Source organism: Bidens hawaiensis, unplaced genomic scaffold (assembly GCF_021521415.1).
Source record: "Bidens hawaiensis isolate Kalapana, Puna unplaced genomic scaffold, B.hawaiensis_p1.1 tig00023423_1, whole genome shotgun sequence".
NCBI lineage: Eukaryota > Viridiplantae > Streptophyta > Magnoliopsida > Asterales > Asteraceae > Bidens > Bidens hawaiensis.
This window is the reverse complement of record NW_027493679.1, coordinates 216,783-243,131: the sequence shown is the minus strand read 5'-3', so window position 1 is coordinate 243,131 and position 26,349 is coordinate 216,783. Positions and strand designations below refer to the sequence as shown.

Here is a 26,349-nt window from a genome sequence, read left to right as displayed (position 1 = left end):
TACATAATTACTCTACTTACTCTACTTGCATATATAATTACTCTACTTGATTCTCGCATTTAATGTATATGTGTGAACCACTGAACCCTCAGGTGGACAAAAGTGAAATTGCACTAATTTTGACGTTATTTTACTAATCTCGTTAAAATAACGTTAAAAGTGACGGAAGGTTAATCAGGCATCATGTGGTGGCGCTGATAGCCGAAAGACAATGGTACATGCACCAATCAGCCGGTGTCCGGATGATTGAGTGTTATGTGCCTTATGTCCAAGGCTTGATGCAAAACTACTATCGAGCCGGGGGTCTCACCGGAAGCAGCCTCTCTATCCCTGTGGGGTAGAGGTAAGGCTATCTATATTTTACCCTCCTCAGACCCTACCATAGCTTTGCTATTGGTGGGATATACTGAGTACGATGATGATGATGATGATGATGATTCTCGCATTTAGCACGTTAATTTCATTTGTATTTGATCCAAACCCTTAAAATCTAAGCCAACTTTTTAGCATGACAAAAAGAATATACGTGAAAAAACTTGAAAATGTTATCATCTGGTGAATAAAACAATGAAAACCCTTTTTAACACTTATCACCAAACCGTAAATGATAATCATCACATGTGACAAGATCGTAAATGAAAACCGTCCATTAAGCCTTTCTTTGAATAACTTATAATGTAAAATACAGCTAATAACTCAAATCTTTAAATAAGTTGCAACAGTAAAAAGCTCTAAATGACATCACAATGAACCAACATAAACTGTTAGAACATGTTTCCCGAGTTCTACTCTATAAGAACGACACGGGGCAAGAGTTGGTGTTACCTCAGACCCTGTTGTATGCAACTGACTTGCTAAACAGTCTACGTATGTAAACCACTTGCAGCCCGCTTGCAACCACCAGCAAAATGTACTCCCCAATTGTGTAAAAGATCGTTTATGGGTGCTCTCGTTTGCTGCACAAACAACCAGCGTTAATCAAACTTACTCAAAATGCAAAGTTGTGAGTGGGTTGATCTTATCAATTATATAGTTTGAAATAATTCAAAAGGGTTTGATGGGCAAGTTGTTTACTTTTAGTACAACATGGGCACGATCCATTTATTAAACGAGTTAAACAGGTAAACCCAAATACGATATGCACGATCAGTTAAAAAGGCTTACTATGGCGATGTCGAGCATCACGTGCTTTCAAGTATTTTTGTTCAGCAGTAACGGATTCCAATGCCTCCCTCAATTCAGCAATTTTCACATTGACAGGATCCAAATGCTCTGAAAATAAACAAAAAAGAATCTTAAAAACATAAAAGATATGACTCTCCCATCTACAAATAAGCATTCTGTGCAAAATAGAATTACAAACACATGAATAAAGTTGACAAAATACAGACACTTGCAGCTTTACAAAACAATGACAAATGGTAGCTCGATTAGGTAGTGGGGGTTTCAATAGTGTTGGCTTGGCGTGTTGACGAGGTGCGATTAGAGAATTGAAATATCCAACTCAAGCATGACCCATACTTTCATTTGTGTCAAAGAAATCAGTCCTAACACGCACACTTAAAACTGGGTAACCCAGACAAGGCCCGTTTAACTCATTTATCTACACATGTTAAACGGGTTGGTGGGTAACAATCAAGTTCTAAATGTGTGAATCGAGTTGGTGGGTTGTAAAATATGGGTTACACTGGTCATAAACGGTTAATGAGTCTACCTGTTTGACTAAACGGGTTAAGCCGGTCAACCCGAACACGACCTGCTTAATAAACAGGTCAACTCGAGCAGACCCGTTTAAATAAACAGCTCAATTCATACACAACTCGTCTTTTTAAATGGGTTAGATACGACAACCAAAAACCTGATTATTTTCGTGTTGTGTCGGAAATTGCCACCTCTGAGAATAAGGGTGTGCAAAATTCAGTCCAAACAGACAATTCTGCTTTTATGGGTTATGTAGCTTTTAGAAACTAGTTTTCGATTTTGGTTTTCAATTCTGATATTCTTCTAAAAACGGTTCTAGTTCAGTTTGGTAAGGTTTAAAACTAAATCAGTCATAAAAAATAATTATTTTTCAACATTAGAAAACATCATTTTGGGTTAAAGAAACTCTTTCACTTCCACTTCACGGTACTGTATGGAACAGAACCAGTTTCAGTTCCACCAGTTTGTATTTTGAGGTGTCGGTCCCCTGGTTTCAACATTTAAGCAAGTTGTACTCAGAAAGAGAAAGACTCAACAAACCATCTTTTGCTAGATCATGCTCATTGGGAATGTGACCGACATGTATGTAGAAAGAGACGGTCTCTGGAGTCGAGTAAGGATTATGAAACAAAACTGGTACATTCCACTTCGTGGAGCCTTAAACTCAAACTTTTCACCCGATGTTCCTTTCAATGTTTGTACTACATTCCCTCCAGGAGAAGATACCTGAAACAAATGCAAAACTCAATACATATAAAGTGTAAACTAAATTGTGTCAAACAAGAATCAGAATCATACTATTGTTTTTTCAAGTAGAAGGTAAATACAAACATCATAATATATCAATTTACAATACAAAAATAATAGAATGATAATCTTTTTTCCTTCAACTTCAAGCTTAAAATAACTCAAACACCTATACTGAATCAGATTGTTATTGAGGGGATAAAATAAAATTCAAAAGGTCTGTCTGATTATTGTTTGGGATGGCTTAAAAGTTCAAAAACCTAGTATGCATAATTATATATGCTTATGAAATTAAGAACAGGTCATAACAGATCTAACTTCTATTTATTCAACAAAACCCTTTAAATGAACTAAGCAGCCACAAATTATAAAATCGGTAATATTCAACAAATTCGTTTGAATTCACAAATTCAAGACAAATAAAACCTCATGAATCCATGAAAGTTCACCTGCTTCAATCGTCTCGAATTTCTAAAAAAAACAACTAATCCTTTCAATAAAGCCCGAGAGTTAAATGATTAGGTCAAATCGGTTTCAATTAACCCAAAAGGTCTGTCTGGTTATTGTTTGGGGATAACTTCAAAATTCAAAAACCTAATATTCATGAAAGTACTAAATTAAGAAACAGATCATAAAATTGAACTAATCAGACAAAAATCAGATAAAACTGATACACTATTCACTAAATTAATCTAAATTCACAAATTCCAAACAATAAAACCTCATGGATCCATCAAACTTCACCTGCCAAACCAGATCAATGAAAATTCAATCATAATCATCTAAAACAATAACCAATCCTTTCAACAAAGCCCTAAAATTAGACAATTAGTTCAAATCTGTTCCAATTAATCCAAAAAATCTGTCTCACTATTATTTGGGGATAACTTCAAAAATCAAAAACCTAACATGCATAAAATGAAACAGATCATATACACTTAACTAATCAGACACAAATTAGATAAAAAGATCAAATAAATTCTATAATATTCCCTAAATTCATTTAAATTCGCAAAATCCAGACATCAAAACATCATCAATCGGAATCAGATCAACGAAAAAGCAATCATAATCATCCGAAACAACAACCAAACCTTTAAACAAAGACCTAAAATTAGAACAATTAGGTCGTATCAGTTCCAATTAATCCAAAAGGACTGTCCGATTATTGTTTGGGGCTAACTTCAAAAATCAAAAACCTAATATGCATGAAAACTAAACTAATCAGACACAAATCAAACAAACAAATTCGTTTAAATTCATAAATTCCAGATAACAAAACCTCATGATTCCATCAAATTCCACCTACCGAACCAGATCAATAAAAAATCAATCATAATCATCCAACCAAATATTAAGATCAAACAATTAGGTCAGTTAACTAAAATCGGTTCCAACTAATCCAAATTTGAACAGAAACAACACGCGATTTGAACTAAATAAATCTAGAGACTAAAAATCAATTATATATATCTAAAAAATCAAAAACCTAATATGCATAAAAGTATGAAATTAAGAAACATATCATAAAATTGTACTAATCAGACACAAATTAAACAAACAAATCAGGTAAAACTGATAATTACTCACTGAATTCATTTAAATTCACAAATTCCAGACAATAAAACCTCACGATTCCACCTACCGAATCAGATCAACGAAAATTCAATCATAAATAAAATCGGTTTCAATTAATCCAAATTTCGTCAAATTCACATACCGAACCAGATCAACGAAAAAACAATCGTAATTATCCAAAACAACAACCAATCCTTTCAACAAAGCCCTAAAATCAAACAATTACGTCAGGTAACTCAAATCGGATACAACTAATCCGAATTAGGTCAAATCGGTTACAATTCAATTACAATCATATAAAAAAAGCCCTAAAATGAAACAGCCAGGTCAATTAATCCAAATTCAACAACAAACACCACACGATCTGAATTAAACCAAATAGATCTAGAAACTCACAATAAAGTCGATGCCTGGATGATCGGAGCTCCAGAAGATATCATGATCGACGACAACGAAGTTACCGGAAACCGTATCGCCTTCGTAGAGTACGTATTCGTATACACATTCAACGTCGTTGACCGTCACTGATAACGCCGATACGTCGCCGGTGAACGTTGAAAGAAGAAGAAGCCCTAATATTGCGTACGCTTTCATCGTTGTTTCCGTCTACCGGTTTTCCGTTTGGTGAAGAAGAATAATAATAGTTTGTTTCAGGAATTAAAGGGTGTTATCTTAAATTTATTTTTTTTTCTCTTCTTTATGACTAACTTTTACTAGTTTATACGCTCTGCCCATACTATATTGTTTTAGCTCCTAGACGAGTATAATGTAAATGCGGCACAAGTGTTATTATTTTGGACTATGTTGGCTCACTCTGTCCAGATTATATTGCTATTAAATTGTGCATGCTTTCATCGGATGTGATGTTAAATGTTGTACGACTATTATTATTTGAATTAAATAAATTAAATACTCTTAATTTTTTAACTTTTTGGATCAACAAATTAAGTCCGATTACCCGGGAAACCTAATTGCAAAAGGCGACCTAACATCGTATGCATACTGTAACATCTCATCTCTCGTACCACCAATATTGTTCGCTTTGTCCTCGATGGATGGCCCATCCAGAAACTCACGGGTTTATTTTTGTTGCCCCGGTAGAAACTTCCCAAAATGTCACCCATCGTAGTATTATTTTTACCTTAGCACGATTAACTGTGGAGCTCTTCTCTCGTCCACTAGCATTAAGCTCAAAACGCGTTGGTGATTTAAGAGGCGGGCCATTTACTTATGAACCAAAAATCTCTCATGTTCATGGTTGATGTAGGATTTACCTATGGTGTTACACTTACGATCGCAAACAACACTTGCATAACCTAAGCTCGTCATCTCTAGTTATGCACGAAGGCTCACTGCAGTAAATACAGTTAAGGTTAGATTCAAACTTCGGTCTTGCTGTCTCCAACCCAAATTGTCAATTCCTTTCACATGTTAGTTGGAGTTAAAGCTCATTGGCATTAAATACTGTTACTAATAATATATTTTTTAATTATTTTGATTGTTAAGTTTTTAAAAACTCGAACTTAAAAATATGTTTGTTTAATAAACATGTAGGAGTTTGAGTTTCACTTATCGAGTTTTAGTAGACTCGCAAGTTTTAACGAGCATGTTATTCATGTAATTATTTTTAATTTTATGTAAATTTTTAATGTGTTAGATTCACCTAATAATTATAATAAAATTTATAAAAGAAAAATTACTAAGTATTATATATAAGAGTTATAAATATAATATATATATATATACATAAACTGTTAGAATTTTTATAAAAGGTTTATAAAATAATAACGAACATTGAGATTTAAAATAAAGCTTGAAAGTTAAAACGACCAAGCTCGAGTTTGAGCTTTGATAAACTTGACTTGGGGCTTACTAACGCATAAGTAAATGAAAAGATACACTTAATATTTACATTGGCATCGGTTACAAATTTAAAAGAGTTTTTATGTTTACTAATTACTACTCATATCTTCCTATTAGTGCAGATATTTACGATTTAAATAACTATTCAATTAAATCAAATTAAATGCTAATACTAATATAAGTAAATTTAAAAATACCAATGCATTAAATACAATTACAGTATAAAACTTATTAACTTTTAAGAAATGAATTATATTTTAAAGAAGCCGAACCTAATTTCTCAAGTAAAAACTCTTTTAATCGGATTGGTCGGTGGCCCGTCAGTGATCTAAATTGACCATTTAAAAAATTAACTCTTTTGAATAAGTTAAAACTTATCTCATATAAGTGTCTTTAATAACTTATAAAATGAGAAATAATAAATATTGTATTTATATAACCGAATTAAAGTTTGAGATAATAATTTAATTAAAGCCATTGACATAAAACAAAATCAATAATTTTCACCAATCCATGTAACATGTCCCGGTTAAATTAATACATTCAAACTTCGATAGACAAATGATACCACATATCCGTATTAAATCGGGTACTTTAAGTACTATTTTGGTACCCACCCTTTGAGGTTTCGAGATTGGTATTAGTACAGTACCGGTACAGTTCGATACGATACCGATATTTTATTGATTTTTTTGCCTTCGGTACCATACCGTACCACTCCGTACATTTTCGATACCGATACCGTGTTCATTCCTAATTCAAACAATTTCAAACTAAGGCCTTAGGCAACTTTAAATATATTCTTCTGTAACAAACTCAACTAAGGCTACTTTAAAGTTTAAATATATTTTTGTAGCAAACTTTTGGTTCTAGAGTTCCAAATGACTCCTCAACTTGTTTCTTTACTACTCCAGGACTACGTTGTTAATTCTTCTCATATAAGTTTTCACCAAATGCCATACTATAAAATTTTAACCAATTTAATCTATAAAAATGCTTACTAGTATAAAGCAATATACATGAGTTATATTTTAACTTTAGCCTCACAGTTCACCTTATTGACTTCACAATCCTTCATTCTATAATAAATTTACCCCAATAAAATACCAGATAAATAGTGCTGTAGTAAAACTTAGATTAAAACACATTAACCATCACATAGATGCCAAATTTTGAAATCTCAGCAGCAACATACAACAACCAGTCTAGTCAACATCAACATCGCCACTACACAATCTACATTTAAGTTACAAATAACTGCATAAAAAAAAACCGACAACTTATAAAACTTCAGGTTGATGACCATGAACCCTGATCCGATATATGCAAGTATGCGAAGGGCTCCCATGATTTGACATGAATTGCAGCCTGACTGTATCAATAACGATTGGGTTTACGCCTTCCGTGTTTACCAACACATTGAACGTTTGTGAACTGCTCTTTTCAAGGTCGTATGTGAACTCGGTCAGCAAATGCTCCTTTTGTGTATCTTCCTCGTTGCGTGACCATCCCCATACCTTACAGTCTTTGGGAGCAGTTGACCGGTCAAATGCCACGCTCTGTACAATAACAATTAATTAAGTAAAATTAGCAACAGCCACAAGTATTTCATTAATCACCAAGAAAAGTTAGAAATAAAACACATAATAAGTAGTCAAAACACGAACATCGTTTACATATAACATACAAGCTAAACAAAATGTCAATTTCTATCAAACAAGTTTGAGTTCCTAAGTAAAATTAACATTAACAAAATATATTAAACCAAAACACACAAAAAATAATTGAAAAGGAATGCAAATAGTTCTAAAATACCTTCAAATGTTAGGTGCTTTTAGGTGCGTTTCATCTAGTTCATTTATCATAAAACCGATAAAAATTAAATAATAAGACCTAGCTAGATAATATTCTGAAACCGAGCAGCCAATTAAAAACTAGATTATATCATTGCGGTTGATTCTGATGTTATTTGGTGCCTTATGCGGTTAACCAGAAATTGAAAACGTTAGACCGGCTATTGCAATAGGTCTGAGTTTTTCAAATCTGACTAAACAAATCTATCATTTGATTGAAACGGTTTTGAGTACTTGAACAAACTAGACTATCGATTACATACATATATGTCAAACATACAGTTGTAGCGAAAGATAAGAACAACTGGCTTGTAACTTTAAAGTAAGAAAAACTTAGTTCTGCAATTTAAAATAATATACTTGTCGAGCCAACCTGTTTGTATTGTTTTGTCCATAGTCACATAGTTCATGGTACGCTCCGGTACGGGAACGTGGAACGGGATCGCAATTCGCTAGGTAACTTAAATTCGGTACGAGAGGGGGTAGGCTCATTTTGGTTCGCTCTGGTACGATGTACCATAAAATGTGGTACAATGAACCATTAAAAACGGATATGTACCACATCTGGATGCAATAATATGTAAAAGTTTATAATAATTATAATAAAACTATAACTACAAGGATGATAATTGTCATTTTGCTAAAGAAAAATAAGTAAAAGAAGAAACATGAAAAGATATATACGTCAATTAACCTAAATCTAAGCCGCCAGTGCCCACTATCTTCATCTCTCCCACTTCATTTAACCTAAAATTCAGCCGGAAATATATTTCTACATACAAATCGGCAAGTAACGACTAATCATATGTGACAAATCAGCTGGCAAAGCCCCAATTTCATGTCAAATCCTCTTGACTGTGACAATTTTAAAAGACAGTGACCATCCAAATCACGATCGATGTTAACGAAACGTGTTTTGCAGGTTACGAATTCGCGTGCCCTATATTAATAGGTACGACTCAATTAATTTTTCGGAACGCTAATTTCATTGTTGAATTCGCGAATTGGAGCGTTCCCGAAACACGTTCCTACCGCGATCCGGTACGGACGTTCCAGATCGAAAATCGTGGGCAACTTAGCGAATTATGTGACTATGGTTTTGTCTGAATGTCTTGCGTAACTCAGCAATATGTGAGATACAGGTGAGTCTCAACACTCAGTTCCAAGTCAAGAAACTGCTAAACCACTCAGTTACCAAATGGAATGACATGAAAACATTGTCTCTAGTATTTGTAGGTTTTGCATGAAACAAAAGTAAAGTAGTTGGAACAAGATGGTCGATCGTACAGATTTGCCGGACCGAGCGTGACTTCCAAAGAGTTACCTTGCTACATGCTAGATCCAACGCCGTTTCAATGGGAAACTAGTCATAGTGGCCGGAAGTCTCTTTCAAAAACAAGTTAAGAAGAAAAGAACAAGTAGATAACCTGCAGAGGTAAAGTTTGTCGTTTTCATGTGGTGATTTGAAACGTTGCTGTTTGAACCTAACGCCCTTCTGCAATATCGCATATCTGACCACCGCTTAAAATAATGTGGCCCTCTGGATGACTCAACTGTCACCATAAGGCGAAAAATCTCCACTGAAAAACGACAGAATTTTCCTCTGCAGGCATAATAGTTGTCATTTTCTTTACCTGTTTTTAAAAAAAGTTTCTGGCCACCACATCACTCTCCTAACGAAACAACGTTGGATTTAGCATCGGACAACCTTAGTCGTCTTGTTCAACGTTTCAACGACCTCTAAAGTTGTCTCCCACAAACCTACAAGCAGAGATACCGTTTTCATGTCATACCACTTAAAAACCGAGTGGTTCGTCTTCACTTGGAACTCAGTGACGAGGTTCACTAGCATCTCCACCAATTGCAGAGCCGCACAAGACTCTAACACCAAACACAACTATACCATTCCTCCAACACCCAACAGGTTGCGTATTATCTCCTAAATCTCAGTTAAAAACGTTGCAAGTTGGTAGCGTCAGACGCAACAAACACAACCCACTAAAGAGATTAGTCAAAACTAAATAAACTAATAAACATCTATCCACAATGAAAAGACAACAAGTAAAAACAAAACACCCTAATAAACAAACCAGTAAGAACTAAAAAAACAAACCTCCGCAACATGTTCAAGAGTAATAGCTTCCGGAACAATCGCACTCCTAAGCTTAATCTCCACAAACCCATTATCCCCTTTCAAAGGAAAACATTCACCAGGTTGACCAAAACTCGGCTGCAGCATCTTCACCGCATCACTCCTCACATTCCCACTAAATTACCCACCACCTCGTCTCCCACTAATAAAAGCCTCCGAATGCTTCACCACCACCGCACCACCCGACGCCACCGCATAATCAACTATACCGAGCCCATCCGCAGCATGCTTCCCAATCTCCCTCTCAACAATCTCCTTAGCCAAAACCCGAATCTCATCCAACTTCAACTCCCCGTTTTTCCCCTTAAACTCCTCCACAAACCGATCAAACTCGTCTTTCGATAACCAATCCGTCGAACTTAATAATCTCTCAATGCTCCCAATTTTTCGATCCAGTTCGCTAAATTTATTATCAACTTCGGTACGTCCATCTTCAATTCGTTTACTTAACTCAATTTTCAAATCCGAAACCCGATCGTCGACCTTCCGATCCACGACATCAATCTGGAACTGCATCAGTTTCGTGGTGGTCGTCAACAGCTTCTCCACCTCCGCAATCCGCCGCTCGTAACCCGAAACCGAATCCAAACCCAAATCACCAATCTGAGTAAACCCTAGTCTCCGTACCATCTGAATCAAACCCAGTAGAATAACCAGCAGGCCGAAGTTCTTGACAAGCACACTTGCAGCAGTCTTCCATGGGGATCTGGAAGATAATGGTGGAGCCACGTGTCTTTTAATTAGTTTTGGTAATTTGGTGTTAGGATTTTTGGTTTGAAGAGTTTCGGTGGATTTTAGGGTTTCGGATGTGGGTTTGATTGGATTAGTAGTGTTGTCATTATCGGAAGTGGGTTTGTTGTCGGTGGTGTGACGGTGGTGAAGATTTTGGAGGGAATTGGAGATGTGGAGAACCAGGAGAGTAAAGAGCAGATGGGACTACCTTTATTTATGTTGACTGGTTCCACGTTTAAATATAAACATTATTATACTTAGCCCTGACTTTGGAAACTAGCTCTCTACAGGTACCATGTGAATTTATTATTAAAAAATAACATTTTGTAACCTAGCTCTCACAAACTTTGGGCCCGTTTGTTTTGAGTCTCAATTAAACTATTCAGAGATCCAGATCTATAATTCGTTAAGATACAGATTATTTGAGTGAAAAAGAGGACATGTCTTCATGGTTGATGCATTCAAAATCACACATCATGTTTTGACTACGAAGTGCTTAGATAGCAGAACATGTGATATTGTTTGTTTGGATATGTTGATGAGATTTAACAGATTTTTTCAAATTAGGCTAATATGTGACTATGTGTGTTTACAGTTTCTTGATCTTATCTGCATTAAACAAAATACTTTGATTTGATGTAATAATTTCTTTGATAATTTGTAGATATGATTGTATTATTTTATCGAGTTCACATATGTTATGCTTATTAATTTATCGAAGACAGGTGTGCATATTTTGGTTATTGACTGCATTTCTTGTGTCTATATGGGCTGCACTTAGACATGATTTTATGTTTATTTGACTCCTGAATTCTGAAATGTCATATTTCCTTTGGCACCTGCTAATAACACACCCTGCTTCAATATTCATACACCCTCTATACGACTCGTAGAGCCTATACGAGTCGTATAGATATCCGTACACTGACAACTACCAGCTTTTTGAAAAAGATGTTTGGCCAAATTATTATACGAGTCGTATGGCTTATAGGAGACATTGCTTGTATCCATACGAGTAGTATAGCCTATACTACTCGTATAATCCTCATACACCCTCTTTACGACTAGTATAGCCTATACGGGTCGTTTTGGATCACCACACACCTTTCTCAGACCGTACATACCAGCTTTTCAGATGTGTGCGCAACTTTTTAGATAATATTTTCACCAGACTTAAGACTTATACGAGTAGTATAGTCTATACGACTCGTTAGTTCAGTGTACCATGTCTAGGAAGACACGTGAATGCCCAGTTTTATACGAGTGGTATAGTTTATACGACTCGTACAGGCAGAGTAATTATTTGACACGATATAATATTCTTCCAGTTATTTGACACGATATAATATTCGGTAAATTATTTGACGCGAAACAAAATTCCACCGTTAATTATATGACACGACATAATATTCTAACCAATCAAATTTATATAGAGCTTATATAGTTTCACTGCATAGTATTCTAATATATCAAAAATTTAATAATAAAAAAAACGAGTTAGATATGTCATTTTCTAATGATGATAATCAAGACGATTGTGTTGGTGAAACTTTCGACAATGTCTCACCATTTTCAATCAACGAGGTACAAAATAGTTTTATAAAGTATGTTTCTATCATTTTATATTTGACGATATTGTTTTTAACAGAATGTTAAATTTGTTTTCAGTTGTTTTCGTCTGTCGACGAACTTAAGGACTTGGCGAAAACAATAGGTCATGAAGTTGGTGTTGTTGTTGTAACCCAACGGTCGAAGACAAACGCTGGTGGAGAAGTCGTTATAGTTTGGCTAATGTGTGATCATGGCGGGTCATACAATTGTACTGCGACGGTTAGGCGTTCTGGTACAATTAAAACCGGTTGCAATTTTAGCTTAACTGGCAACTATTTGCGACAATACAATGGTGGGAGGTGGCGGGTGGTTGATGATACACACAACCATGAACTCGTTCAACATTTCGAGGGTCATGCGTATGCAGGCAGACTTACTCCTGTTCAAAAGGTTATGGTACATGATATGTATCGAAACCGAGCGCCACCACGTGACATTCTATTTAATTTAAAGTCTAAGGATGAAAAAAATGTGACATGCATCAAAACCGTGCAGAATGAAGGGCAAAAGATCCGTAAAGAGGACCGCCGAGGAAGAAGCCCGATGGAGGTTCTTTTTAATTTGTTTCAAGACACTACTTATATACATAACCATCGCACAAATCCTTCCACAAATGCCCTGGAGGACTTATTCTTCGTTCATCCAACGTCGTATATGATATATCGTGCATTGGTGATAGACACAACATACAATACAAACGTATACAAGATGTCGTTTGTACAAATCATTGGTGTAACTTCAACTAGCAAGACCTTTCATATAGCAATGACAGCTATATCTAATGAAAAGGAGGATAATTTCACTTGGGTACTAACGATGCTTAAGGCGACGTTATACAACTGCATGATGCCACGTGTGATATTAACAGAGTGTGATCTTGCCCTGATGAATGCCTGCGAGACTGTCTTCCCGAATGCTGCCAAACTACTATGTAGATGGCACATCAACGAGAACGTAAAAAAGCATTGCAGGCAAAGCTTCGCTACCGTTGAAGAATACGAACAGTTTCTTGGTCGATGGAACTGGTTGGTTAAGTCTAACACTCTCTCTGAATACAAGTCAAGATACAAGCGACTTTATGATACCTTGATTGATAGCCACAAAAGTAATTTATCTAGTTCTCATATTAAGTGTTTGTTCTAACTTGATTCAAGAGTTGTTTATTATTTGTCATATTTATTGATTTTTTTTCAGGAGTACTTGATTATGTTAACACCAACTGGCTCGATAAGTATACAGAAAAGTTTGTGTCTGTGTGGATAGACAAAAATCTAAATTTTGGTAATACCACAACGAATCGAGTTGAGAGCGCACACTCTCTTCTAAAAAAACACATGGTGACCCGGAACTCTACGCTTGATATGTAACAACTCGGATCTTCTAAATTTATATTCATAAACCGAACCGCTTTTATCAACAAAAATATCACGTTTATCGAGTAATTTTTAATTTATTTTAATTTCTTATTATATTTATTTATTAAATATAAATATACTTTGAAATATATACATTTGTAACCCCAAACTATACATTAATTTCTTTTTGTTTCCACACCCTATCTTGAGGGACTAAACTGCAAGTTTTAATATATTAATATATGATACTCCTTAACCCAGTAACCCAAACCCAATGACCCGTACCCCATTCGCGAAACCGAGTAACAAATTGCAATAGCTTGCACCTTAATTTACGTCTTAAACATGGAAATTGGACTAAGATATTGATTCCCTTACTAAATTCGGCCAAATCGACAGTTTATTTTTGTTAATTCGTTTATAAACGATCCATATTACCTTATTAAGCTGACCGACATCAACACACACGCGCTTTATATGAAATCGTTTATATGAATCCAATTAAACCCTACTGTATCATCCTTACCCCGGCGCCGTCCAAACCCCTATAATCAATTATGTTAACTTGGCTGTTTCATGGCGTGTTCGTATCCCTCGGCGCCGGCTTCTGTTATGCTCCGTAAGCCATTTTCCGGCCATCATACGAGGTAATCAAAAGCATGGTTTTGATCGCGAGATGATGTTTAACAAAAGCCCCATGGTTAATTTGCTTAAACATCATCGGATTTGCTAATTGTTTTCGCTAGGGTTCTTAATTGAATCTGAGTGTTTCTGCTTTTGTTTATAAATCTTGGTTCCTATTCTAAGATGCATGAATTGGTTAGTCCTATTGGTTAAACACATGGGTTAAGGGGTGGAGGCCGCGGGTTCGACCCCTTGCCACCCCGATTTTTTGGGATTTTTGTTAAAATATTCTTTTTAATCCTTTATAAAATTATATTAATAATAAAAATAACCAAATAAGATTATTTTAATAAAAATCGACTTTTTAATACTCGTTTAACTCACGTTTTCGTTTGTGTATATATGCATATATGTGTGTGTGGATATATATATATATTAACTTAAAATCTAATATTTATATATAAAAATCAAGTAAAGTATCTATATATATATATATTTATATTTATAAGAATAAAAGTAATATTTTCCCAGATGTGTTTTATTAATTTAACTAATCATTTTATTTTATAAATCCTTATATAATATTATAATTTTATAATATTTACTTATTAATGATTATCGAGGTGTTGTAATCAACCTTAAACCTTTACAAAGCGTATTCGTTACTTTCATATTCTCATAGGCTTTAACGTTGCGTGTGATTATTTTCCTCATTTTCAATATCTCAATCATCCTCGTTCATCTTTAAGGTGAGTACTACATTCCCCTATTTTACTTGTTTTCCACGTTTTGGGGACATATGCGTAAATATACTTCCTCATATATACTTATACACAAAACTGCAACTATTGTCTTATGTGTTAACAACTTATACCTTACTTGTTTATGTGCTTATTTGCTTTGTATGCTTCCGCATTCGGAGTGGTCCAACATAATCTCAGTCTAGTATTATCATACGCCAGTCGTTATAGCCTTTGTGCTTCTCGACATCTCAATTATACTTGCTCATTTGGTTATTTGTTATTCTCATATGACTTGTTGCAGCTACATATTTTTGTTATATATACTATATGTATAACTAAACTGGTGTGTTGCTCACTCAACATGTGTTGTTGACAAAATTCTATTTTATACGCATATGCAGGTTATCGCTTAAATTAGTTGCAAGACTTTGTGAAGATTTAGTGAAGAATTATGTTAGAAAAGATAAAATCAAGAAGTATAAAATTTGTATTGTTGTATAAATTATGTACTTGTTTGTATTTTGATTTATTTGATAATTGAATTCAATTAATAGATATTGTCATTTAAATATTGCATGATAGTGTCTTGAGAGCTGTGACAATCAGTTCGCGCCCGGCATTTCCGCCGTAGGTTGGGGTGTGACATGATAAACTTGTGGGTATTATCGATCGAATCATGGTGAGCCAGCTAACAGCCATAAAAGCAACCTTTGAAGAGAGTCGTAAGAAGAAAATGAATCACCACAACATTCCATTTTTCAACGAGTTACGCCATCATGTTTCATGTAAAGCTCTAGATATATTATGGGACGAGCTTAATCGTGTCAACAAGTTTATGGAGTCTGGAAGAGCGTGCGGGTGTCATGTTCGCACAAGTTGTGGTATGCCATGTGCATGTATGATTTCAAAGTATTTGACTTCAGATCATGCCATTCCTTTGGATTCGATAGATATATATTGGAGGAAGTTGGATTTCGATCCGTTATTTGTTGACGAGGATGAAGGTCTTGACTCAAAATCTAACGAGCTGGTAGAAGAATTTGAACAACAATTTAAAAAAGAGTCAAAGGGCGGAAAAAAAGTATGTTGTCAAAGTTTCTTTCACTAGTAATGCCAGCCTCATCAACTAGTCAACAACCAGAAGTCCAGAAACATAACCGTGGGCGTCCACCGACAAAGTCTAAGAAAAATAGCAAACGCGAGGCCCCCTCAAACACGGTAATTCTACATCATTAAGAATTGATTAAATCATGCCCATCCAGGCAGACCCTTCAAGACACAGTTCCTTTGTCGGTGTCGAAAACAACGCTAGACACAATTCTTATTTGGGTAGCCAAGAAAATGCGAGACATAGTTCTTATATGGGTAGCCAGGACAATGAGAGATGTCACACCCCCATCTAAGGCCTAGGAATGCGACCGACAGTTGGTACCATAATTGTATTTAAATCAAAGTTACGGGTTAGTGCGGAAAACTTTTATAAAACATGTTGCATTAAAGTTATAAATATTTGCATCACAAAAGATGAGACGAACGTCTCATCTAAGTTTACTTGTTCATAGTTTTACAAAACCACCATTCATTAATATTTAAGTTAACAAAATATCTGAGCCATCGGATTCTTGAGCACTTCGTCTTCACAAGCTCTAATCTTGGTTACCTATAAAATGTTAGAAAATACGTCAGCAACGAATGCTGGTGAATATGCTGACGCTAAAATATTTTCTTTTACTTGATTACCCCTCGAGACATAACTTAGGTCCGGCCCATCATGGCTTAGGAATAATCAAGTTATAAAACAATACAATTTATAAACTCAAGTCTCTACTCATAGCACCTCAGCAAACACCGTAGCGTTCGACATTACTTAGGTACCATAGATATACACATGGTCATTACTCCCCGCAGACGAGCGTACTATAACCAAGAGTGGTGCGATGTGCCCACCGCATTTTACCACATATGTAAGGATCCATACAAACATATACTATAGCCTGAAGGCTAGTGTTTTTACTCTTGTTTATAAATGTTTTATAGACACGTAATCTCATGTAAACCCTTTTCACATAACACGTTTGACTCGTTTTAAAACTAGTTTGTAAAGTTGGGGCATATTCACCTTTTTGAAATGGATCGGCTTCAAACACCGTCCGAGGGTCTTTCCCGTTGCTATCTCACACCTATAGTACGAGTGTAACCATTTGTTAGTCGGATATACAATTCGGCTTAAGAACTTTAGTCTTTTTTTATAATCTTTACGTCGATGAACTTTTAGTTCGAAATCTCTTCTACTTTAAAACCTTTAGTTAAAAAGTAATATTATAAACTTTTAGTTTATTTATATAAAATCTACGTTTCTTCTTCTATAAGAAACGTATTTATTTCTTTTCTTTATTATTTAAGAATACTCATTATTACTTAAATAATAATTATAACAAAGAATTATATATATTCACATACATATATATATACATTTATATTTCTTTCTTTTCTTTTCTTTGTTATATATTTCTTTTATTTTATCGAGGTATCGAGTATATCCACGACTTTGGGTTTTAAGCCTCTTAAATATTTTATTATTATTTTATTCGGGCATCATATCTACCTTTATTTGGCTTATTAAACTCTAGACAATCGAGCAGCACTTCAACGTCCCTTTCTTTTTCAACGCTCCTTGATCAACACTCCACCTTGGCACGCTTATTGAGACGCACCAAAACTCCCTTTCACGTCGACACGCCTTACAAAATGGGTCGTCGGGACATCAGGATTGTAACACCTTCTTCTTTGATACGTTTTCAGGAGATGGCACGATTATCGAGGTAACGGGCTCAGAAATCGAGGATCGTGACACGATCTTCGAGGTAATCGAGGTTATACTTTTATGGGTCTAGAGAGATGTTAGAGAGAGAGTTATATGTGTGTTTTGGTGTGAGGATGGAAAATGGTCGTGGTTGCTATTTATAGGCAAAACCAGGAGCCCGTCGCGATACGCGATGGCTTCCTTGGTCACCCGTCGCGCATCGCGACGTAGCTTGTCACAGTCACCCACTAGACCTACCACGTGGCGCCACGTGGAAGGGGTTGTGCCATGTGTTGACATGTGGCGATCGTTCTGCCAGGTGGTGACACGTGGCGACACATAGTGCCACCGTTTGCCTTGTAGCACACGTGTCACATTCTGTCAGATAGGTCATCGCGATACGCGATGACCTTGATTCTAAGGCCGTCGCGCATCGCGATAGGCCAAAAAATCAGAATTTTCACTTTAACCCATGGGGTTTGGAAATTGGCAGAAATGGTCCCTTGTCTTTGGAAAACTTGACATTATTGACTCGAAATTTCTGTAATGTTACAAGAGACATAGTTATGTGCCGGTTTCTCAGGTGAGACGTTACCATCACAAGTATTTAGAGCAAGTTCACTACATTCTTCAACCGTATGTTTCACATAAACAAGACGTTGCTCCTGATGGAAATTGTGGATTTCGGTCTACGGCTGTTGCTCTAGGTCATCCTGAAGATGACTGGATCCATATACGAAATGAACTTATACAAGAGATGACGAGTAATTGGAATGTGTACATCCATGTATTCGGTGACGTTCGTTGTAATAGAGTATTTAATACCCTGCATTGATCAAGCTATGGAACGGCTTCACGAGAACGCTGGATGGAAATGACGTCCACAACTTTTATGATCGCTAATAGGTATGGGGTGATCGTTCACGCATTGTCAACAGATGAACGTAACAATTCTACAATTTTTCCATTGTTGCATCGTCCTCAAGAAATCCTAGATCATGCTGCCATTGCCATTCTAAATGTAGACGATTGTCATTTTGTGGTTGTTAAGTTTGAAGGGATATACCCGATGCCGACAATTAATTCTTATTGGAAACATTACATGCATGAAATGGTAAGAGGTTGGGAAGACTTGTATCGGCTGCGCGTAAAAATGTTTACAGATCTGCAAACACAACGCCAAACTGATTATGAAGACTAAGGATGATGTTTGTTATGTATGTTGTATTTTGATAGTGTGGTCTATCAACTTTTTTCAGTATGTTGTATTTTAATTTGATTGGGAAATTTTATGTCAAATATAAACTTTAAATATAAAAAATCTACAATGACAACGACATTGAAAATTAGATTGCAAACCAGTATATCAAAATGGTTAAATTGGTTGCAAAACCATTACATCATACATAAAACCCATTACATACAAACATAACCGCGCCACTAACTCAATTTTTAATACATAACAATGGCAATTATCAGCACTATGAAGAAACTCCAGTTCATAATCAGTTGATGCTTCAATTTCTTTTTTTCTGCAATACTGATATAGAGTTCCAAAACCAACTATTTATTTGCAATCTCCAATTCGTTTTTCTTCTTTAACAACCCAGGAATTATGTCGGTTGATCTTGAACACATCTTTAGATCAAACCAGCCAATCCATTGACATTTTGATCCCTGTTATACCATTGAAGTGATTTATGTTGCGAAAAAGAAGAAGTAATTCACACAAAAAAAAACAACCTTACCTCATCTGGACAATCAGAGAACCTATGCCCGGGATTTTTTGGTGTCCATGATGTTCGTAAAACTGCTTTACTGCAATAACAAAAGACGTTGTTGGGGTGAGGAGAAAACCGACTCATCGACGAGGAAGACGACACAGTGCTATAGTACCAATATAGGTATGAGTTTGGGGTGGAAGGTTGGGGTTTTTAATTGGTGAAGGTATGAGTTTTATAGATGGGAGATTGGGGTTTATTAGTCTTTTATTTTTTAAAAAATAAGAATTAAAAAAGGATTTTATAAATAAATAGAAATTATTTTTTTTCACCACATTCATATCCGTATGTATCCTTGGCTTATTTTTTCCAAAAAGTTAATTGTTTTGTTTTTTAAATTAAATAAAATATATTCACAAACTAATTAATTTCACACTGTTCAAAAAACAAATTAATTGCTTTCACCTTACATATGCTTTCCTAATCTTTTTATTTTCCAAACTAGGGTTCTCAATTCACCACCAACGTTCCTTAGTCGGCGGCTCATTGTTGTAGACTAAGGTAAACACTTTTTGTTCTTTTTTTTTCTAGTAAACATGTATTAATCACCAATGATGCATCCTTGTTCCTTAATTTTGTACCATTCTCTGTTCTTAATTTTTTGATATTTGCTTCATATAAAAAAAATGGTGAAATATGACATAAAGTTGAGATGATTAAACTAATTGAGTGTGTGCCTCAGCTTTATTTTGTCAAAAAAGTTATTAAAATTAAACTTTTGGTTTTGAGGAAAAAAAACAGAGAAAAAGGAAGAAAGGAATGTTTAAGGCCAAACTGGTTATGATGTGGGATATGTGTGCATATCTCCATATTATGATTTCTCTGTTTTTGTCTATTAGTTAGTTAGGTTTTTGTTTTTTTCCCATATCATTGTGTAATTAACTACAAATTTTCATCATCGGGAATGGATTTCGCATTACCTAAGTGGCTAAACCGGTCCAAACCCGACGGTTTGGTTCCGTTAGTAATGGTTTTTAGTTTTTGCAAACCAAAACCAAATCGTTGAATTCTAAAACCAAACTGAATCAAACTGTTAGTAATGGTTTGGTTCCGGTCCGATTTCACGGTTTAGACTCGAAGGGCAAGACGTCCAACATAAGGTATTATATATAAGTAAAGATGTAAAAATTTTACATTTACACAATTTAGCTGTGTATGAACAACCAAAGCATACATTGCCCAAATTTGCATAAACACAAGCTGGTGTACTGGAATAGGTTTTAATTTAACCATTTTTTCTACTGTAGGAATATATTCTATTTTGAGTTTATACAAGTTAAAATAATAGTGTAATATATATAATATAAGTGTTTTCAAAATTTAATAGAACTAAACTATACAATTCGGTTTTATACGGTTGGTTTTCGGTATAAACCGTAAACCAAACCGTTCACTACGGTTTCGGGGATACCCATCGGGTTCGGGTATTTCATTAATTTAACCGATAAAATGTCTTTGGTTCTAAAATACATAACTAATTTTTAAAAAAAAATACATAACTATTTTTTTATGTAACTTATAGTTTAGCATATTACTATTTGATTGTTTCTCTAAAGTTAAAATTAACTTCAATATTAATCTAATTATTTTATGTAATTTATAATATAGCAGGTTACTATGTCGGAAGATGAGAGTTTGGACGGTGATGATGTTATTTATGAAACCCATAAGTATTTACAGTTTCCCGCGGGAACCGAGGACCATCGCAGACTTCGTCGGTTTGTAGACAGGAAAATGACTAACCCTATCTTGATTAATTGGGATCTTTTACGGGATGTAGGAGAGATTGTGAGGGCCGAGGGGATTATAGGTGTGGTTACACCATGGAGACATCTTATTGATCTTGCTAGCCTCCCTTGTTATCGGGAGCTTACTTTAGAGTTTTTGTCCACATTTCGTTTTACCCCTCCAAACAATATGCATGCAGATAACAGTGTGGTGTTCCGTTTATTTGGCCAGGATCATGGGATGACATTACCCAAGTTTGCTGTTGCATCAGGGTTGTACACAAAGAAGCAGGTTGTTTGTCCGGAGTTTGAGGAGGGTATATTTGTGGAGAATGACCAAACTGTGACCCAGTTTTGGGGTTAGATTGGTACCGACCCATTAAAGATAAAGGCCAGGTCAAGTTCGATTATAGATCCTCTTCATCGATACCTACACAAGGTTATCGCGTGTTCTATTACTGGCCGTGGGAATAGTAGAGAGTGGTGCACCTCACCTGATCTGTTTATTTATATTGTTTGTTGACGCCGGTTAATTGTAACCTTGCATGGTGTATGGCTTCTTACTTTGCTACTCTTCATAGCAAAAGGCAAGATGGTGAGATTATTTGTGGATCTTTTATTACATCCATCAGGCGCAATTTAGGTTTGCTTAACCCGGCATCTGTTCGTGGCATGCATGTAAAAAGGCGAGGAGTTTAGATAAAAATATAGTGAAACGTATGAAAATTGCTACGGAGTTCCCAAACTTGGGTTTACGTTTCTCTGTGGTGCCTGGAGTTGTTTGGCAGCCTCAGCAACATGAGCATGTTCAGACCAGCCCCCCATGATCGTCATGTTCAGGACCAACACAATGACCCCGCTCAACAGCATCATCAATATCACCACATGCATGCTGTTAGAGGTCCGACAGTGCCACGCCAACTTAGTCAGGATATCCAACATATTCAGGCGAGTCAGGTTTGGTTTCAAGAATTGATGGTTGAATGGGTCAGATCACAGGGTTTTAGCCCCCCTCCTACTCCTCAGCACCCGGGTCAGCAGCACTATCCATCTCAGTCTTCGGGTCAGCAGCACTATCCATCTCAGTCTTCGGGTCATCAGCACCAGCCATCTCAGTCTTCGGGTCAGCAGCACCATCCCGCTGGGCACCCACCACCACCAGCATAGGGTTTTCATTGGGCAACTTGTTTGTTTATGTGGACTTGTTTTTATGTTCTCGGTTATGTTTTTATGGTTGTGATGTACTTGATTATGGATGCTCGTAGGGTGAACTCTTATTTTGTATTTATGTGGTATGCTATGTTATGTGGTATTGTTACTTCTATTACTCTGTGATTTGTTATTATTATTATTTTATTCGGGCATCATGCCTACCTTTATTTGGCTTATCAAACTCTAGACAATCGAGTAGCACTTCGACGTCCTTTTCTTTTTCAACACTCCTTGATCAACACTCCACTTTGGCACGCTTATCAAGACGCACCAAAACTCTCTTTCACGTCGGCACGCCTTACGAAACGGGTCGTCGGGACGTCAAGATTGTAACACCTTCTTCTTTGATACGTTGTCGGGAGATGGCACGATTATCGAGGTAACGGGCACGAAAATCGAGGAATCAGGGCACGATCTTCGAGGTAATCAAGGTTATACTTTTATGGGTCTAGAGAGAGTTGTATGTGTGTTTTGGTGCGGTTGACCTCTAACTTATAAGTCTATTTTTAATTGTTATATGATAAATATGTTTTTTTATGTAGTGGCGGATCCAGGAATTTTTTCGGTGGGTTCACTATTTGGGTCGGTTTAGGTCGGGGTGAAGGTTCGGGTTACTTTAACGATTCAGGTCGGTTAAGGTTTATCATATAATAAAAATACGATACAATAACAAAAAAAGTATAATAATAATAATAATCCTATCAAAAGTCAAAACACCAAATTAACAAAAAAACAGTTCAACAAATTTCAATTAACAAATCACAACATAATTATTCATCCATTCTTTCATCCTAATTGTAATTCAACAAACAAACAAAATATTTGAATCAAAAGTCATAACACCAAATAAACAAAAAAATAAAATCACCTGAAGATGTGAGGGCTATGCCGCTGTGATACTCGTATGCCTCTGTGAACATGGGTAACCCCCCCCCCCCCACAATAAGTTAACTACTTAAAAATGTAAATTAGAAATAATATAGAGGATGCACTAAGGGGGATTCGAACCTAGCTTCTCAAACTAGGAAAGTAACATCTCTACCACTAAGGCATAGATTCAATTTGTATACAGATTCAATCACAAGATATATATGGGTTCACTTTCATATTTTATATAGATGTTTTATATAAAATCCGAAACTTAGTGGGTTCCCGTGAACCCGCACCACAATACGTAAATCCGCCCTTTTTTATATATGCCAATTACGTTTCAGATTCATAGAACTTACAAGTGTCATCCTTGTTATATGATATTGAAGCGAGTCAGGTCCATGTAAAAGGATAGTTTGGGTGGAACTCAATTAAGTAATAAAAGGAGAGGTAAGATACATTTAGTGTCATATTTGTATCATATCTTTTAATATGAATCAGTTTGTTGTTGTTCTTTGTTTCTATTGCAATTGAAATCCATATGATGTTGAGAGCTTCAAGAGTGATATGGAATTCTGCAAATATTATGCAAGACAGTTGGTGTTTTTCTCAATAGTAGCTAATTTTTATGTTTATTAAATTAGTCATTAGATGTGCCTTTTGTTTATAAAAATACAGTTTTTATAGGAGAAACGTGTAGTTGTTTATGGAAACCCATAACTGTTGTACCCAATAGTTAACATGTCAAAGGTAAAAGCTGAGCACCAAAAGCCGTTAGGATTACTACAGCAACCGGAAATACCAATATGGAAATGGTATACGATAACCATGGATTTCATTATGAAGTTACCTAAAACTTCTCATCAAAATGATGCAATATGTTGAGTCTAACAATTGACCTAAGGGGAAGATTGTTGAGTCAAAGATTTGAACAGAATGAAGTATATGGAAGATTGGAATCTTCTCAACTTCCTCAGAATTCACTAAGTATGGATCCGGGCACACCTTAGACATCCGAGCAAGGTTTTACTTAGCCGGGTATGATATTTTGTCTACCGGGAGGTTTACTTCAAGTAGTCTTCTTTAGTGGTTATCCGAGCAAGGTTTGCAAATTTGTGTATTGCCGAGCAAGGTACACTAGTTTATGTAAATCCGGGCAAGGTTCACTTTATCAAGCAAGTCTGTTCTTCAGAGCCAAGTTACTATTCCGAGTAAGGTTTGGTTAACCAAGTCCAAGAAGCCAAGTGATTGGAAGACCGGGCAAGGTATTCATTAATAAGTATGGTCCAAGTATGCTTGATGATCTAAAGGAATATCTCTAAGTAATATCGGGCAAGGTTCAGCTCAAGCAAGGAACAGTACTCCCGAGTACACTTTGCTAATAAGTTATTTTATAGCAAAGAGCTGAAATGGATCATTGAAGAACAAGGTTGCTCGTAAGGATTTGTCGGGCAAAGTCTGACAAAGCCAAGAAGACTGAAGTCTACTCGGTGAGTATTTTACTTGGTGAAATACTCTTCAAGCAATGTCTACCCGGAAACTGATCCCGAGCACACTTCTATGTTAACAAGTCATGAAGGATGGCAGAGTACACAGCGTACTCGGAAAATGAAGATTTATGAAAAGCCTACCCGGAATACTTGTTTTACAGTTAGTTTATTTTGAATATGTAATTTGAATATGTATGATTGTATTTAGGGTTTCTAGAAGGAATGACAGCTGTCCTAGGTTGGCAGGCCTCTAAATAGAATGTTTAGGGCACGCCGCCAAAGGAAAGAGGACACGGATTTTGAGCCTTTACACTTTTCGGATAAGAAAGAATATTTCTTGAAAGTGACGGCTGTCCTAGGATTCCTAGAACCCTAAATCGATCATCCACTTTGTATGATGAAAATTATATAGATGGAAATCTTTTGAGTGAATCTTGTGTGTGCTTTCTACCTTTGATTATTATTTGCAACCGTATGTTTGTTATTGATTCCGCCTTTAACAAACGGATATCTTTCTAAATATAGCAACCCATCATTAACTCTCTTGTCAACACATTAATCTGTGTGAGTTATGACATGATTAATTAAGATCCAGCTGAAATCGAGGGGCCCGACAAGTGGTATAAGAGCTTGTTACTGCTATTTAGGAAAGATTGTTGCTGATTGAAGATTTGAAGAAAAATGACGTAAGCAGACCACTGTTCGATTGATTTGTGACGCAGCAGCCCTGTTTTTCATTTTTCTTCCAGATCTACAATCTACCGGTGTTTTCTCTTCCTTATTTCAATTAAAGTTCTAATCTTTATATCTAAATCTTGTTCTAATCACATCAGACACATCAGATCTGAGCATTCTGTTTTCAGATCTGATTATTTTGAAACTCTGTTTTTACAAAGAAACTGATTTTTTTTAAATGTCTGGGTATGAGGAACAAGAGGTGTCTACTAACAAGATACCATGGTTGTATGGACAGGAAAACTTTATCAAATGGAAAGTACTCTTTGAAGCAGCCGTATGCTACAATGATATTTATATGTGGAACTCCATCAAGAATGGTCCACAAACTGCTATTGTAGAAGGTGCAAATGCAGCTGTAACTGCTGCTGTAAGAGAAAGAATGAGAAAAGTGGATGACAAAGCCTTAGATATGATTAAGCTAGGTTTGTCTTGGGAGATTCTGACCAAGGTGGCACATCACACAACTGCCAAGCAAATGTATGATGCCATCCTTGAGATGTATGAAGGGAATACTGAACTAAAGAACATAAAGAAGCAAAGATTGAAGCAACAGTTGGAAAGGTTCAAGTATAAGGAAGGAGAGAGGTTGAAATCAATACTAGAACGTTTTCTAAGTATTGAGAATGAGTTGAGGACAACTGATTATGTAATGACTGACTTTGATTTAAATACAAAGTTACTCAACTCAATGCCAAAAGAATGGTATACTGCTTGCAAGTTCATCCTTCAGAAGCATAATTTCAATGAATTGAAATTGGATGATGTGGTA

At 35.8% G+C, this 26,349-nt stretch overlaps 1 protein-coding gene and 2 pseudogenes across 3 annotated transcripts; 1 reads left to right on the top strand and 2 right to left on the bottom strand.

Moving 5' to 3' along the window:
• Nucleotides 1–512: 512 nt before the first annotated feature.
• Nucleotides 513–4,691, bottom strand: LOC143567521 (transmembrane emp24 domain-containing protein p24beta3-like; annotated as a pseudogene). The gene is made up of 4 exons (XR_013141430.1): nucleotides 4,423–4,691; nucleotides 2,242–2,427; nucleotides 1,165–1,272; nucleotides 513–956 (listed from the first exon to the last, which is right to left on the bottom strand). The product of XR_013141430.1 is annotated as a transmembrane emp24 domain-containing protein p24beta3-like (transcript).
• Nucleotides 4,692–7,045: 2,354 nt separating this feature from the next.
• Nucleotides 7,046–10,762, bottom strand: LOC143567524 (SUN domain-containing protein 1-like; annotated as a pseudogene). Its single transcript, XR_013141431.1, has 2 exons — nucleotides 9,856–10,762; nucleotides 7,046–7,448 (listed from the first exon to the last, which is right to left on the bottom strand). The product of XR_013141431.1 is annotated as an SUN domain-containing protein 1-like (transcript).
• Nucleotides 10,763–12,129: 1,367 nt separating this feature from the next.
• On the top strand, nucleotides 12,130–21,634 carry LOC143567530 (uncharacterized). The gene is made up of 7 exons (XM_077053930.1): nucleotides 12,130–12,210; nucleotides 12,295–13,342; nucleotides 13,432–13,518; nucleotides 17,762–17,823; nucleotides 18,319–18,539; nucleotides 18,603–18,876; nucleotides 21,155–21,634. Exons 1-7 carry the CDS (start codon nucleotides 12,130–12,132, stop codon nucleotides 21,632–21,634), a joined length of 2,253 nt encoding a protein of 750 aa, XP_076910045.1.
• The last annotated feature ends 4,715 nt before the right edge of the window (nucleotides 21,635–26,349 follow it).